The sequence below is a fragment of the Sphaeramia orbicularis genome, chromosome 24 (genome assembly GCF_902148855.1).
Source record: "Sphaeramia orbicularis chromosome 24, fSphaOr1.1, whole genome shotgun sequence".
Lineage (NCBI taxonomy): Eukaryota > Metazoa > Chordata > Actinopteri > Kurtiformes > Apogonidae > Sphaeramia > Sphaeramia orbicularis.
This window is the reverse complement of record NC_043979.1, coordinates 21258441-21276158: the sequence shown is the minus strand read 5'-3', so window position 1 is coordinate 21276158 and position 17718 is coordinate 21258441. Positions and strand designations below refer to the sequence as shown.

General features: G+C 40.4%; 1 protein-coding gene across 17 annotated transcripts in view; it reads left to right on the top strand.

Moving 5' to 3' along the window:
* Positions 1–17718, top strand: part of epb41l2 (erythrocyte membrane protein band 4.1 like 2) — a 58348-nt gene that overhangs the window by 37940 nt on the left and 2690 nt on the right. For 2 of the 17 annotated variants that reach the window (XM_030128129.1, XM_030128130.1), the window contains exons 11-24: positions 520–672; positions 887–984; positions 1407–1579; positions 3320–3396; positions 7111–7161; positions 7355–7387; positions 9695–9862; positions 10362–10556; positions 11441–11512; positions 11893–12546; positions 13820–13948; positions 14823–14921; positions 15025–15105; positions 17088–17201. In XM_030128129.1, coding sequence (XP_029983989.1) covers positions 520–672; positions 887–984; positions 1407–1579; positions 3320–3396; positions 7111–7161; positions 7355–7387; positions 9695–9862; positions 10362–10556; positions 11441–11512; positions 11893–12546; positions 13820–13948; positions 14823–14921; positions 15025–15105; positions 17088–17192 — 2088 coding nt within the window. In that variant the 3' untranslated portion in view covers positions 17193–17201. Of the gene's footprint in view, positions 1–519; positions 673–886; positions 985–1406; positions 1580–3319; positions 3397–4316; positions 6952–7110; positions 7162–7354; positions 7388–8235; positions 8296–9694; positions 9863–10361; positions 10557–11440; positions 11513–11892; positions 12547–13819; positions 13949–14822; positions 14922–15024; positions 15106–17087; positions 17202–17718 lie in introns of those variants that run through there. The other 15 variants (XM_030128135.1, XM_030128131.1, XM_030128132.1 and 12 more) reach the window with 15 other exon arrangements.

The following is a 17718-nucleotide window of genomic DNA, read 5'->3' as shown; positions in this document are numbered from 1 at the left end:
ATAAATAAAAACATAGTTTACACAGAAACAACAGTAAACATGGAAAATGAGTTGCTGTTCTGTCCTCAGTGACAGTGTGATCACAGCCCAAGTGCTAAAAGGAATCTGTTGTAACAGCAGTGGGATCAATGACTAGCTAATAGCATGACAGGGCCATGTGATGTGCATGCCCCAGTAAAACTGTCCATTATCAACATATTGCATCCTCCATTAGTCCAACAGATTTTTCCTGTTTATTCGCTACTGTAATCAATACTCGCCTTACCATTACCAGAAGGCCTTGGACTTGAAAGCTTTGTTAGTGAGTTAGTCTGCCATTTAACTCTATTACAGTTGCACTGAATGAGAGGGTTTGTGTGAGCAGTAATTTAGTTTCTCCTGACTTTAAGCAGACTACTGTAGAAATCAATTAGCATGAAACATTATCTGATTTAGACAAACAGGCGACACATACAAATGTAAAACACAAATGTCATGGACAATGAGTAATTCAGGTGTGTTTGAATCTGACTTGCACAGGACTCCGAGGGCGTGGACATCATGCTGGGTGTGTGCGCCAATGGACTGCTCGTCTACAAAGACAGACTGCGGATAAATCGCTTCGCATGGCCCAAAATCCTTAAGATTTCATACAAGAGGAACAACTTCTACATAAAGATCAGACCAGGAGAGGTGTGTCATCACACACAGAGCAACATTACAGGGATACCTTATTATCATTACAGTTTGGTTCAGCCTTTGAATGCAGTTTCGTTCATTTTTTTAGGTTTATGGGTATGAATAAAATTCTGTTTTTACTAAATGAACTGCAGGTTAGCATGTATCAAGAAACTAAAGGTGAAGGTGAAAAAGTTGCTGCTGTTAACTCAATTTCTATTTATGATAGACGGAGCAGTTTGAGAGCACAGTGGGGTTCAAACTCCAGAACCACCGGTCTGCTAAACGACTGTGGAAAGTGTGCGTGGAGAATCACAGTTTCTTCAGGTAAGGCCCATGAACACTACTGTATATGTACTGCAGCTCACAAGAAATTCCAGTCTGAGATAGAATGCCACAATTTATGAAGTAACTCAGTTTATCAAGTGCCGCAAACGGCTTGGTCTTCTGCCACAAAACATGAACGAATATACAACACAGAAAAGATCAACCATGTGCCCAGCTGCTGTGTGTGTAGTTGCCACAAATATGTGTGTGTGTGAGTATCAGAGAGGGAAGAGTAAGCTTTAATTTCCTGTAGGAGGAAGAGATGCAACATTTTTGCCCGTCTGCACATGCCCGTTTAAATATGACCGTTTGTTGTTATTGAAAAGTCAATATCTGTGATTAAATTTTTGGTTTACCTTCGCCTCGTTCTGTTTTTTTCCCTCAATCTGTTCTTCATCTTTCCCTCTTTCTCGTGACCGCAGGTTAAACGCACCAGAACCTCCTACCAAGGCCCGCTTCTTGACTCTGGGCTCAAAGTTCCGTTACAGCGGGCGAACCCAGGCCCAGACCCGCCTCGCCAGTACCCTCATAGACCGCCCGGCGCCCAGCTTTGAACGCACCTCATCCAAGCGCATCAGTCGCAGTCTGGACGGAGGTAACACGCGCCATACAGCGCGAGGTCAAACATCACACATCACAGAAACATGATGGTCTGTCTCTGCTCTGAGCGATATTTAATAAAGAACGGACAGGCAGGTGGACATCAGACCCTGGATGGATGGAGTGTGTGTGTGTGTGTGTCTTTGCATGTAAACTGCTTAGTGTCTGAGCAGATACAGGAAATAGCTGCAGCATATGTTTCCTGTCAAACATGGGGAGAGACAGAAACGACTAAAGACAGCAGTGAAAGAAACGGTTATGTGAATGGAATCTAAAACAAAGAGGCCCTCACAATGACAGAAATACAGCAGTCTACAGTTACCGTCACAACTGTCTCCTCATATGAAGGAAAAGAGGAATCAGTCACATTCAGTGCATCCTTATTGCTTTTAGTGTTTGCTGAGAGGCACTTAATTCCCTGTATTTAGTCATATTTAGAGTAAATAGGCAGAGAACCAGGGTTTTAACAGGCTCACTATTCCCAGTTTGTACAGCTGAGCTTTTCTGTCCATGTCTTCAATGTCACACTGCCCCCTGCTGGACATATTAGAACATTGCAATCTGACGATCTAACAATAGCCTTTAAGTTTTTGCTGTTGCAGATGCTGCAAGAGTGTCTTAAAACAATACAGTAATGTTAAAAATAATACAACATTTCTGTTGTTTCTAGGGCTGCAACTATGATTATACTGTTTGGTGATTAATCTGCTGATTATTTTCCTAATAATTGATTAATTATTTGGCTATAAAATGGTGAAAATGTGTTTCTGAAAGCCTAAGAAGATGTCCTCATATCTCCTGTTTGATCTATAACCCAAAGATGATTTATTGCGGCAGAGGATGAGAGAATCTACAAAATAATAACATTAAAAAAAACTGACAACAGAGAATTTCAAACCAGTTGTGTGCATCCCTAGCTGTGTTAATATGCTTTATTTTAATCTAACAAAGTCACAGTCAACACAGCAACTTTCAGGTGTGTAAAATTATAACCAAATTAACTTGTCTCTAAATATTCGAGTAACACAGGTTGGGATTGATCATTAGATCAGTTTAAGGTTTTGAATTAAACCCTATGGCTGCAGTCAAGTTTAAGAATTTTAATTCAGTTATTATACAAAAATAAAATGTTATCAATATCCATAATGCACATGAAATATGAAATAAGTGAGTTTATCAGTCTTTAAAGGTTAATTTTTGTGCATATAGCTGGTTTTAAACTATTCCTTATGGTCATATAAACACAACAAACAGCGGAACAGAAAGAGGCACAGTTGTGAGAACATCATAAAATAAAGGGCTGTTTCAAATAAGAGAAAGACTGTAAGTGTTGGAAGTTGATGCATTTAATTGTAAATGTTTAATTTTCTAGAAATTATTCACATTCTAACTTTTGGAGATTCACTTGTGCTTAACATCTTGTGCTTTTGCTGCTTTATCTCATTTCTTCATTCATTCATTCATTTTCTGAACCCGCTTTATCCTCACTAGGGTCACGGGGGTCGCTGGAGCCTATCCCAGCTACTTATGGGCAAAGGCGGGGGCTACTTTATCTCATTTCCTCATAAACTATTAGGAGTAAATCCACTGATGTATTTATGTACTGACAGTAAACTTTCACCTTTTAATAACTATCTGTCTGCATTTGCCACGGTTTTAACTCACCTCTGTGACCCTCCCATTAGGCTGTTCTTCTGGTATTATGCATTTATTGAGTTTCTCTCTTATTCCTCAGCGCCAGCAATTAGCATCACCGAGGCCGGAGCTGAGAATGGACGTGAGCCTCATCTGGAGCTCCAGTCTGACTCCAAGGTTTGTATCAGTGCATACATTGTGTGAGGTCACATTAAAAGACAGATCAGTGTTGGTTTGCTGATGTTATACTGCCTGGAAGCTGGTGTTTGTTTACATGATCATGTCAAAGAGGGACAACACATATGACTTTTAAAACGATATGTATTTTACCTGTGTTAGTGTATTGTATGGATCTGTATTTGATATTTTATATTACTTGAGACCTTTGGTTAGTCCTGTTAATCTCTATACTGGATGTTTGTGAGTGACGGACGGATGCACATCAACAGAGTGGACAGTGAGTGTCTTTACATAATGTTTATGGAGCTCTTTACCATTTAGCATACACAGCGGCAGATAGCTGTTTGAGCTAGCCAGGCAGATGGATACAGTTTAATGTAACACTGACTTTATCCATTATTAACTGACTAGTTTATTCTCTTATGGTACGTCATGCATGCCTCCTGTTCCACCTCTTCTCCACACTGTTCCTTTTCTGCTCCTAACACTCCTTCAGCTCCCAGCACTGTGGATCCGCCCCCCTGTCCTTTAGCCTTTGTTCACTGGTGGCACCCTGTTGATGTTTCTGCACACAGCTGTATTCTGCACTCTGCTGCTATGTTCACTTTTAACCTACTGTGGTGTGTGTTTCACTTGACTAATGTAATGTCTTTTCCCTCTCTCCTTTTTCTTTCACTCGTCTCCTTTTTTTTTCGTTTACTTTGCTTTTATCACTTGCATGCGATCATTTCACATAACTGAAATGATTTTTTTAACTGCACATCGTGTCTTTTTGGTTTTGACGTGTTTTCCACTGCTTGCTTTTTCACTTTGTGTGTGTGTTTGTGAGTGTGTGTCTGAACTCCTCATTTTTTTTTCCCCACTGTCTCTTCCTCTCTATTTGTTTTTTTTTTTTCACTTTTCCTCACATCTCTCAGTCAATCTTCATGTTTCCTCTCTCGTTCTCCTCATCATCCTCACTCTCCTCCATCCCCCCTTCCCTGGACTCCATCTCCGAGCTCGAACGCGGCCTGTCAGACATCTCCGAGGACGACGACCTTATCGAAGACGTCGCCGCCTCACACACCCCATGGACTTCCCCATCCAATCCCTCTGCTTCCTCCCCTTTCCCTGATCAGCAGTTAGCTGACCTCGACCGCCTTACACTCCCCGACTCTTCATCAAACACACACTCTTCCCAAATGCTGCATACGTGCAGCTTAGAGCTTTCGGGAACAGACGAGAGCTGCCAGGCTGAAACCAGAGCTACAACTGGACTGCGAAATTGGCAGAGCTGGTTTTGTTTCAGGGCTGCAATCAAATATATCTCTTTCATTCTGTGTTTCCTCTCCATGATGGGAAAAAAAGGATCGGTGTATCTTTCTACAACTCCGTTTGTGGGGCTGTCAAGGAAACTGAGCATTTTTATTCACACTTGGTCCAATTTAATTTCCGAATCAACAGGAAAGCTTAAGATTTTAATTTGCAATGCTCCTAAACACATCACCTCTAACATGAATGCTCACACATTACGTCAAGTCCTCGACTCTTTGGCAGTAAAAAAGACAGATTTTGTAGCATTTTTCACACGCCATCTTCGTACTAAATGCATCACTTTGGCTTTTGCGTTTCCTTTGAAACAACTACACCTCTCTACATCGCTCACCTGTCCTCCTATCGCCTCTTCTTTTTCCTTCCCTTCCTACCTCTCCTCTCTGCCTTTTTCCTCTCATCTCATGTCTCTCCGCTCCTCCTCCTCTTTTCCGACTCTCTCCTCCCTCTCCCCAACTATCTTAACCTCATCTTTACACCGTTACCTCCTCAATCCGTCCCCTTTGTTTCTGCCCTGCCTCTTGGTGGTCTTCCTGTTAGTCGTAATGCTAACGGCGAGCCAGTCTTTAGCCTTAGCTCTGATTTTAGCCACACCCCTTGGCCTGACCCTGTGTTACCTGGAGAGCGTGGTCTCTGGCCAACGGAAGGCAGTTTTGCCAACGGTTGTCTCTGAAAAGGGAAATGATTGGCCTGAGGGTCAGTTGAGCTCTGGTTTTACCATTCAGGCCTCTCCGACGCACACACCGCCACGCATCAGGCACCACACGAGCGCTTCATGGACGCAAGATATGTGTGATCCTGCTGCGTAGGCACACACAGAATCACATACACACATCCCCAGGTTCTCCACCTATCATTTCCCTCTACTTTTGACTTGTGTGTGACCTTTGAATGTGTCTGAGTGCTTTAACTCCTTCTACCACTTGCTTGATTTCCTGTCTTCTTGCACCTTGTCAACCCACAGTGTCTGTAATAATGAACAGATAGTAGAATTAGTGTTACTTAGAAAGCTATAGCATTCAGAAGAGTAATGAAGAAAGATAAACAGAGGAATGAAAAGTAGATTATATTGTATATAACTATATTATTAGTATAGAGAAAAGATGTAGGCATAGTAAGAGTAAAATATATGAAGAGACGATAAAGAAAGAGATGTTTTATCTTACAAAGGCAAGATACAGTAACAATAAAAGATGAGCAGAACTCATTTTGAGATTTGATTCTGTCATCTGGTGTTAGGGCTGAGTAATATGGTGAAAAAGATTTGTAGACCGTTCATTATTTTAATCTATATTTTTCAGTTTACAAGACTAGAAATTATTCAGCAAATAATATATATGTGCAATATCAACAAACAACAATAAAATCCTTGAAATCAGTTCTTGCATTATTTGTTAAATTGTACATTTCCACTTATAGCTATGGGAACCATGTCTTTACTGATATGAATTGATGGAACATTTGTAATTTTATTCCACTGGTTCCCTGGGAAAATGAATCAGCTAAGGTTTGCTTTTCTAGCTATGGTTTTGCATTTTTATGTAACTGAGGCAGCTATCTTTCTTTGTTTATCCTTTTTTTTTCAATTTGCAATTAAAGAAAAAAGTAGCGTTCAAAATTAAAACCTTTATTAATCCAATGAATTTGATCTGATTTCCTCACCCCACCCTAAAAATACCTCAACATATATAACATAAAAATAGAATTGTTTTGAATATATGTTCATTTGCTGCATTTTGCCTTTGTGATGCAGAGTAAAGAACAGAACTGAATGATTAGGAGTAGCTGTTCCTACTGTACAGATAGACGATAGGTAATCCCCAGAAACTTGTAGCACTTAAAGATTACCGCATCTGTATCTTACCCCTAGTGAATGTAAACAGTGTTACATTTCCCCTGAAGTTTAGGATCTGCCTGCCTTGCTCTTCAGCCCCTGAGTGTTTATTTTAGAAGGTTTTAAGTTAAAAAAAAATGTATATATCAGTGGGAATGTTGGGGTGGGAGTCAAATAAGACAAGTATATATGTCTGAGTGCAGTTAGCGTTGTTAGCGGTAGTGTAGTTAATAGGACGTCGGCTTTTACTGAATTGAACAACACCATTAGGGGAAACATTTGTATACAAAAAATATGCTGTGAATCTCTTTTTTTTTTTTTTTTAATATTGTATAAAAATAGCGAGTAGCACACACTCTGTCCTCATCTCAAACTCATGTCATGTTGTCCTCTTTCTATGGGTTTAATGTAAAAGCCATATGACCAACAGCATTCCCCAACACTCTAGCTGGGGAATAAGAAAAAAAAAATCTTTTCCCATCATCCATTTCACCTTTTTTCTTTCTTGGTGCTCACCCCCTTCTCATTTTGTCATGACTACCATCACAATGATTACGATATCGAAGGTTAAGGAGGTGGACTTAAGCCCTGGTGACGCTGAAGCCACGCCCACCCAGGTCTGTAGGGCCTGTCTTTACCCAGCATGCCTTTCAAATTTATCAATAATATAGAAGGCTGATAAAAGATACATTTATAGTTTACTCAGAACTTGTGCAAAGATGATTTTTGAGTGTGAATGGTGAAGTGGAGCACACGTATAGAAAACCTAACCTGTCCTTGCTCTCTCGCTGACTTTACCCCCAAAAACAGTCACCTGGACCCAGTGAGGCTGCCGTCTCTCAGGTTCATACCCTGTTATTGATCTAAATCTGTATTGGTCTGTCAGTCTTTTGTTTTGCCACTGTTGGTTGGTTGAGTTTGGCCACTTGTTTTGAGGTGAAGCGGTGATAGAGTCAGTTTTTCTACGTCTCTCAGTTATAAAACCCAATCTGGGAATTGTACGGAAAACATTCAAATTGACATCAGATGATATTTAGCTCTAAATACATCACAAATCCTACATTTTGTGGTTAATTTGGAATCCATAATAGGTCTGAGTGTGTAAAAACTGACTCCGAAAACTCACTTTTCCCTAAACATCACTTGGAATCGCATCTCCTGTGGCTTTTGGTTTCACGGTTTCATTGTGGGTTTTTGCTCATATTAGTGGGTTTTATCATTATGCTTGGGGTTTTCCTGAAAGCACATTGGGGTTTGTCGGTTTGTGTGTTGGTGTTTTTGATGTTGTGAATGCTCTGACACTCTTGTGTTACCACTGGGATCAGCCCCAGCACTGTTTATATCAAATGTAATGCGACAATGTTTTTTATTTTGTGCCTGTGCCCATTCCCCAGCTTCATCACAGTTGGACACTTTTTGGCAGTGTAACTACACGCCTGTTTTCAGTTTTGTTTTATTATTATTATTTTGTTCATTGTTTTATTTATTTTTTATTTATACTTTATTAGTTTTCTTTATTTATGTTGATTTATCCAGTGGTTCACCATTTCATGTATTTATTTTCTTACGTACATCTTTATTTTAATTTCATTTATTCATTTATTTCTCCTTTGTTTATTATTTACTTATTTATTTATTTATTTTAAGTAATTTTTCTCCATTTCATTTTGTGCCATATGTCTGCCTTCCAGAGTTCGTTGAGAGTGCATGGGGACAATATTTATGTGAGGCACAGTAATTTAATGTTGGAGGTTGGTACTGGCGTCGTCTGATGGCTGCAAAATAAGAACTACATGTTTCTGTGTACTCTGACGCCATCAGAATTACAACTTCCTCTGTACTCGACCGTACAAGACTGCTGCCGTCTCGCACTCTCAGGCTCTGTGTGCATGCCTGCTTGTGTGTTTATTTTCCTGGATGTGTGCGCATATCAACTCAAGATATTTTCACGTCTTTTTCCCTCAGTGAAAATTATTTTTTGGTTGTTTAAAAAAAAAAAAATGTTACAGTGTTGTGCAAACTTACATAGCAGCCATTTGTAACAGTTGAAAAGGAATGCTGACTAAAGATATTGTTATAAATGATGCACAGAACACATGTCGGTTTAACATACTAACGAGAGGACCTGCAACATGTAAAAATGACGGTACATCAGTATTTGAAACCGATGCTAAATCTCTTCCTATCTGGGTATCAACACCTGCTCTTCAGGTAGTTTCCAGTGTTGACTGTTTACAATGGCTGCTTTGTGAATCTTATGCTCTTAGGTGTGGGAACGTGCCTGTCGACACACTTTTTGCATGCTCTATGCATGGTGACTGCTGTATCTTATTTCCCAATCTTGATAATGAAAAGTTTGTTTGTTGCCAGGCAGTCGCATCTAACCCGACTAACCTGCTTTTTCTGGTGATATTGAGCAGTGTGTGGTTTGATAACATACTAAACCTTTTTTTTTTAACAACCAACACGGAACTGATGATGATGTATTGCCAACTACTATCAGTCCACTAATAGACTCAGTACATGACAGAAGATAATTTCTACCATGTGTTTATATTTCAATATATGAGCAGGATATTAAAAAAGAAGTATGCTGCCTAAGACATGAAACTCAATGTGGGCTTTTCAAAGGTAAAACCGACAGACCATCAAAAAGCAGCAACTAAGAGGAAAATAGGTCATGGTTAGTGGAACATCATTATCAGCTCCGTGTTATGCAGTCTGCACTGATGTGAGAAAAACTCTTCAACAAGATGGAGTGGCCCTGTTTCACAGCTACTACATAGAAGTAGACACACTTCTGATGGCACTACACTCACTTCAATAATTTTAGGTAATTTCTCCATCAAAATGGTGCTTTGCTTTTTTAAAATGAAGCAGAAAGCTCCAGTGAGGCACGGCATCCATCTTGTTCTCCTCCTGATTGACAGACTAATGTTCCTGTGACCTGTTTGAACCAAGTTTATCCCTTCCCTTATTTCCTTCCTTTCCCACTCTCTTCCTCTCCTCTTCTCCTTCCTTCCATCCCTCATCCATCTTTCCTTTCTTCCAACATATTTCTGTCACCTTTCCTTTCCTTTCCTTTCCTTCTTCCCCCAATCATCCACACTCACATCTCATCTCCCCCCCCTCCCTCCAATTCCCCATTAGGACCATGATAAGACCCAAGAAGAGGTTCTGAAACACCAAGCTAGCATTAGCCAGCTAAAACGCTCCTTTATGGAGGCGCCACCTCCCTCTCCTCCTCAACCCAACCAGTGGGAGAAACGCCTCACCTCCTCTCCCGCTACAACGATACGTATCCAACAGCACCAAGTGGTACGTGTGTGTAGATGTTTCTGACTCAATAACCTGAGTAAAGAAGCACAAATTACACAATGTTCTTGTGAAATGTTGAGGTTTGAAGTTCTTGATACAGAGGCATATATGGCTCTCGTTTCTCCCCACTAATCTCCCCCCTTCCCCGTCTCCCATTTGATGTGATCACATGTATTTTTAGGACTTTTAAAGACCTTCCTGTATTTTTCCTTCCCCAGTAGAAGTACTTCACACTGCTGCTCTTGTACTGATTTAACTGTTTAAACCTTTTCAGCTGGACTCACTTTACATTTTAGTTTCTTTAACATGTTTTTTTTATCCTTTTATGTGTGCACCATGTTATTGTTCGGGTTTCTTCTAGGGTCGTCTTACATGATTCATCAACAGCAAAGCTCTGGCTGTTCCTCCTCTGTTGTAGATGTGTATTTTAACATCTCCATAGTGATGCTCTGTCTTTCTCTCTACTTTGTTTACTCTCTGTATGTATGTGTCGCTGTAGAGTCTCGAAGAGGAGATAGCTTCAGTTCTTTTCAGTAGACACTCTGGCCTTTACACGGCTTCCAGCAGTATCCCTGAACCAAACCTAGATGCTGTTAAAACCACGTGTTCATCTGCTACTCCTGCCGCTGTCTGCAGTACGGCTTTGCTGAAAGAGCATCTAATTTCCCCATCTGCTGCGCTCTCTGCTACTGAGGTGCTGCTGCTATTACTGCTATCAGCAAGTTGTCAGTACATTTTCATTTTCAATCCATGCATCTTTAAGTAAGAGCATGGATTGGATTTATTTACCGGCTGCATATAGAAGACCTTAAGTGGAGAGTGAAAGTATAACTGACATCACAGTTAATCTGGATGCTTGCATATAAAACACCATAAGCAGATGCTAACTGCCCACAATGCCTGCTGTGGATTCTGGATGAATGGTTGTGATCCTTATTTTGTACTAGGAGCCATTCATTCTAAATGACATCTGGATGCACAATGAGCATGATGAATAAAGTCTAAATGAGCTCCCAGCTGTGAATGTCATGGATGCTATTTGTCTGTGTTATGATGGCAAATATATTTGTGGATTGAATACAAACATGACAATCTGCTGTTTACCAGCACCGTTAGGAAATAGAAGCAGCAGGTGTTGAAGCAGCAGTTTCCATCCTGTTGGATTTAGAACTTCTTTAAAATGGGATTTAAAACTGTCCTGTTTTTATTGTTTGATCAATGCTGGCATCAGTAGTTTTTTTTGTTTTGTTTTGTTTTTTTGCCTTTTGTCTTGGTGCAGATGTGCTTCTGTATTTATTATCTTCAGTTCATATTTTGCTTGTCATTTTCTCTTTTCCACGGAACTCTTTTATCTCATCTCTTCCCTGCCTGTTCTAGTTATTAACATTGTGCATGAATGACAACCTGTTCTTGATGAAATAGAAAAAAAAAGTATAGGGGGCTGAGTGAGAAGTAACAGTTCCATCCTTTTTTATATACTTTGATGACATGTGTAAGAGAAAGTTAAATGGTAACAGTGATATTGTCTGTGCTGGCGTGTGATCGATTGGTTGTCATGGTAACCTCTCTGTCGCGCAGGTGAATGTGCCCGAAACGGAAGCAGCTGCTGCAGCTGATAACACGATCTCTGATACCAAAGAGCCCGGAAAGGTGGTCCTAACTTTATTCTGTCACTCCATCCAGACTCCCTTTTCATGGTTTTGGTTTCTGTTTAGCAGTTCCATCATATCTCCATTCATCTCCCACTGGCTGCTTCATGATGTTCTGACATTCTTTAACTATTCATCTGTTCTTGTGCTCCCTTTTTCATATCTTTCCACAGTGGAACATGCTCTTCACCTTCATCTTAATCCTGCTTTTGAGTTCATTTATTTTCAGTTCTGTTTCTTTATTTTTGTGTTTTTATGTTCAATGATCATGTTATGCTTTTGTTTTTGTCTCCATGCGTTTGCTGTGAATGCGTGTGCACCTCATTGTGGGTCTGTGCACTATGTGTACGTGCGTGTGTGTGTGTGGATGTGTGCATATAGACGACTGAAGTTGAAATCGAAGAAACCGTTGTTGTCCAAGAGGTTTCCAAGGCAACCAAACCTGGACTTGTAACAGTAACTCTTTCTACTGGCGAGCCCGCTCAACAGGAAGTCAAGGAACAGTCAGTAAAGGCAGAAGAGGAGGCAGTAGCAGAGGAAGCTAAGCAGAGTAAACAGGAGAGCGTTTCATCGGAAAGTGAGAGTGAAGAAGAAGCCGAGTACCATCCAAATGTCTCCGTATCCATCTCCCATACACAAATCCCAGAGGAGAAGGAAGAAGAAGAAGAGCAGGAGAAGAAAGAGGAAGACAAGTCTGCAGAGAAGAGCATTTTACCTCCAGATGCTCCCTCTGTTCCTGTTGAAGTCGAACCATCTGCAGAGCCAGCCCCCCAAGACGGAGAAGAGTCCAGGATGGTAGACACCGAGGCAGAGAAGAACAAAACAGAGAAAGAAGGAGAACGAGAGACAGAGGAAAGCACAGACGATCCAATGCTGACGCCCGACGAAGCCCCCAATGGTCTGACCCCGGCAGAGGATGACATGACCGGGTTGGACACTCCGCAAGAGGAAGAAGAGGAGGATGAGCCTAAAGTGAACGGAGAAGCCTCACTGGTTGAAGCAGAACGGCGGCCGCAGGTTATTTGTTGCTCTGAGGTAAATTCTTCTCCAGGCCGACTGCGGACCGTCCCTGGGGTTTTGATCCCTCGTACCAAATGTAGAAACCCACTTTTTTCCTTCCTGCTTACCACAGTGCCGGTTTTTCCTTCCTGCTTGCGTGAATATTTAAGCCCCATCTACATTTCATCAGAGCCATTACAACATTAGAACACCAGCTCAGACCCAGTTCTGTGCTCTATAAATGAAATCTTCGTAGTGATACCGTTAAGCCCCCTACAGAGTCCTTTACAGACGTAACAACATTGTCTTTGTGTGCTGGTGTTAATGTCAAGTTACCATCCTCTGCACACTTCATCTCAGTGTTTACTCTGAGCTTCATTTTGTTTGTTTGTTTGGATGTCTTTATTATTTAGTCATAGCAAATACCATTTAAACATCCCCAGTCCTCTCCTGTTTTGTCTATTTTCAATTAAATTCCTATAGATCAACATACATACATTCTATTATATATGTTACCTTTCTTATGTACTACACTGTATTATAGTGTTGTGAAGTTTACACTTGGATAAATGGGGCTTAAGTGGGAAATGCATGATGCTATTAGGTGTGCACTCGCTTTTTTTGCTTTTGCATGCCATTTTGGGTGTGTGCACGGTATTGTGTATGTGTGCCCTCCATGTGTTTGGCAGTGATGCTTGTCTTTCTTTTTAATTGGCTTGTCCTGGTCACCTTGGCGACGCTATTGTAGAAATCATCATTGCCAACCACTTTGGGAATGCCACTCGCTCATCTGAATGTCATATTTGCATGCCGTTTCCATTTTGGAGTGCTGTTTTCTTCTCCAGTCGTTTCGGTGCTGTTCCTGTCATTTGCTCATGTTTTATGCATGTTTGTGCTGTGCTGTACTTTGATGTGCGTGTTGACACCAAAGATATTTCCGTAGTTTTGCCACTGTTGTAGCCATTGCTTGTATATTGCATAAATATTGCATATTTTGTTTCCATCCTGCGTTTCATGATTGCATGAGTTTAGGAGCTGCTGATGTTGTGCATGCATTTGGCTGGATTTATCTGTATGTTGACTGGTGACTGTGCATGCACTGCTACATGTCGCAGTGGGTGTGGCACAGTTCAGTAGATGGAAGTTAATATACTAACACTAAAACACATATTTTAGTCAATTTGAAATGTAAAGACCAAAGACGGTGCATAGAAATCAACATGTTTCTTCATGTTTCCCTAATTGTCTCTGGTTTAATCTATTAACCTCTTTCCTCCTCCCTTCACTTGTCTCTCTCCTCCCTTCCCAGCCACCCGTCGTAAAGACAGAAATGGTGACTATATCAGATACGTTTGCAGCCCAGAAAACTGAGATAGCTACAAAAGAAGTGCCCATCGTACATACGGAAACCAAGACCATCACATATGAAGCTGCACAGGTGCACATTTAAGACAGGCACAACACGCAGAGCTTTACAGTGTGTTTTTCAGCATTTGATTTGATCCTCTTTAACGTTAAGGGAGTGATTTTTTTTTTTAATGGAATTCTGCATTTTAAAACATTTCCCTGTAGTTTACATAAACTCAAAGTGTTATGCTTGGATCTGAATTCTTCATTAATTAAACTCCACAGGTCCATTTTCAACCCTATTTCTGAGTAATGACACCAGAAAGGTGGTTTTGTGCGCTGGCCCTTTAAATCCAAATGAGCCACTTCATGCCCCACCCCCTCCAGGTTGTTGAATGTGCTGCTCTGTCCCGTTCAGCCACTTGTGTTCGTTAATACAACCAACAACTGAACATTTTATGTAATCGGCTTGAAGTGTGGGCATATTTTTAGTATGGACTACAACCGCTGCTACTGATAAACAGTTATGGCGTACTCGGAGAAATGTTTGTCAGAAGTCTTGACCTTATATGTGCAAATATTGTGACGTAATTAGTTATAGACATAACACATTAAGAAGGAATTGAAACAGGTTGTAGAAATCCACTTGATTTTTGCCAAAATGAATATAAAGATAGCACCTGGAGGGTTCAAATTCAAACTTTTTCAACTGTTAGGTTCCAAATACACAAATAAATGTACCAAAGACTAATAAAAGTGGGTTTAGCAAAATATGACCCCTTTAAATATTTAGTGTGAAAGGAAAAATAAATCTTCTTTTCTAGCAACAGTGCATGGAGTCAAGATTCATTCCTTTTTCCAACAGGAATATAAGTTTATTTGTTAAAGTAAAAGGATTAAAGGTCTAGACAGAGGATTTAATTGTAATGATCTAACAAATATTCATGTGGCTCCTCTGTTGTCAGTTGGATGGAAATGGTGATGGTGAGCCCGGGGTGCTGATGACCGCTCAGACAATCACCTCTGAATCTCTGTGTACTACGACAACCACACACATCACCAAGGTACAAACACACATGCACACACAGCCGCTAGTGTCGTGACGGCATTGCATAACAACAGCTCAGACCATCTTCAACTAACATCATTAAACTCTTCTGTGTTCAGACGTTAAAGGGCGGCCTATCAGAAACAAGGATTGAGAAACGCATCGTTATTACTGGCGACTGTGACATCGACCACGACCAGGTCAGTTTTCCATAACTGATCCCTCAGCTTGATCTTTAAAGCAGTTACCAAATGCACTGCGTGTTTTGATTTGATACGTATGGTGTGACAGCCAGCTTATTTGTCATTTTATAGATATGTAATTCTGTAAACAAACCTCAAAACAAAACTATTGCATAAATGCATTTACTGTTTTTTAAAGTCATGAAATCATTGAGGGCTGAGATCATCTGAATAGGCATTTAAAACAACTCAGACACAAAATGGTAAATATAAAGGGTAATAAACATTAAACTAGAAGCACTCGGAGAGCGCAGACCTCCGCCAAGGCTGATCAGTGGCGCCCCCCGTGGGCCCCCCCACCCCGATCACCACCAAAATTTAATCATTTCTTCCTTATCCCATTTCCAACAAACCCTGAAAATTTCATCCAAATCTGTCCATAACTTTTTGAGTTATGTTGCACACTAACGGACAGACAAACAAACAAACCCTGGCAAAAACATAACCTCCTTGGCGGAGGTAATTAAGTATAGTTAATAAGTAGCTGGAACAGGCTCCAGCGACCCCCGTGACCCTAGTGAGGATAAAGTGGGTTCAGAAAATTAATGAACAATAAAACATTCAAGATAAAATGTGCAAAAACATTGTTAAACTAGAAGCACTCGGAGAGCACAGACCTCCGCCAAGGCTGATCAGTGGCCCCCCCCCGTGGGCCCCTCCACCCCCGATCACCACCAAAATTTAATCATTTCTTCCTTATCCCATTTCCAACAAACCCTGAAAATTTCATCCAAATCTGTCCATAACTTTTTGAGTTATGTTGCACACTAACGGACAGACAAACAAACAAACAAACAAACAAACAAACAAACAAACCCTGGCAAAAACATAACCTCCTTGGCGGAGGTAATAATAAGAAGTCTTTGACTCTGGATCTAAATTCACGACTGCTTTTGAAAGAGTTCCGGTGAGTTGAAGCGTAGAAACTAAAAGTTCTAAGAAAAGATCATTGATAGGTAGTTGATAAAACCAGTGGAAGCTGACTGTCAATGGCCGGATATTCAGCCACAATTAACTTCAGTCAACTGGAAAGAAGTGACATTTACCCAGACTTCACAAATGGACCTTTGGCGACATGTTGATTATGTTGCTCACAGTCTGAATGCACAAATAATTTATGACTCGCCTCACTGAGTCGCCGAGTATCAGCAGATCCCGCTCACTGATTGGGATCTGCTGCATCAGTACCACCATGTGTTCATCCATGCATCCAGAAAACGGTCTTTTACTTTCTTTTCTGTTTTTGTTTTCACCACAGTGTGTCTGTTGTCATGGTTTTTGACCGTTGGTTAGTTTAATTTGCTGACTTTCTCTTTGAATGCCAACCTTCCTAATGTTGACCCTTTAGCTGTCCAGATCTGATAATCTTCTGCTGAAGTAACAGTAAGGAGATCAGATCTACAACCACTACACTGTTGGCCTTCTGTAATTTCTCTGTGAACAACACAAAGAAAATGCATTGAAAAATATGATTATCCATAGATTCATAAACGCTGGCCTTCAGTTGGAGCCTTTTTACAGTCATTTTGTTATTGATGTCAGTGCTTAGGTCTGGATCTGCATGATGCCTCTTCCATTGGTTTGTTTGAGTTGCTTACCTGTTCTGCTTTGCTGGATTTACACAGAAACAAATGTAAGTTGAGATGATACTTACATTTGACGGCTGTAAAAAGACAGATTTTGGTCCCACAATGTTAAAAGACCCATATGTATTTGACTTTTACTTAACCTGGTTTTACATCCTGTCTATTAAAAATTCTGTTTAACCCAAGGATGTAAAACAGTACAAGTCACTGATGGTAAATCCAGCAGTTTTGTCATTTCATTTATGCTTCTTATTTTACTTTTTCATTTAATGCCACCATTTCCCCCCTCGTCCCCCCCACCATTGCCTGCTGTGCTCGATGCTGCCACTGTGTGGTTGCCCCTCGGTACTGCAGGCACTGGCCCAGGCCATAAAGGAGGCCAAAGAGCAACATCCTGACATGTCTGTCACCAGAGTGGTGGTTCATAAAGAAACTGAACTGGCAGAGGAGGAGGATTGACTGGATCAGGTAATAATAATAGTGGCTCATTATTATTACTAACCCATAAAGACCCAAACATTCACCGCTGAAATCATCTACTGATCTAAAACGTTTAATACCTGTTGAACTAATAAACCTATGAATACGTGTGAATAATTCAGATAAAATGCAGTTTGTCATCTTTTCATTTGGATGTTCAGAGGCTCCTTTGTGAACATGGAAACAGTCATCTTCTGCAACATTGATTCACCATGTAGTTTGACAAATAACAGTGGTTGGAGACAAATGTTTTATGTTTAGTTAATTATATATTTTGTTGAAAAGGTCTCTTTTTTCCTCTTTTTTTCCTGAATTGATCTAATAAGCTTTGAATTTAATATGAGCTTTTATGAACATCTACATTATCAGTAAATTATACATAGGAAAATACATGATTTACACTGAAAATGGCAAAATGCAGAGGGTGATATAATAAACGATGATAAATCACTTGGGAAAGACAAAAAAAAAAATATTTGGAAGTTTTGACAAAAATAGCTGTGGG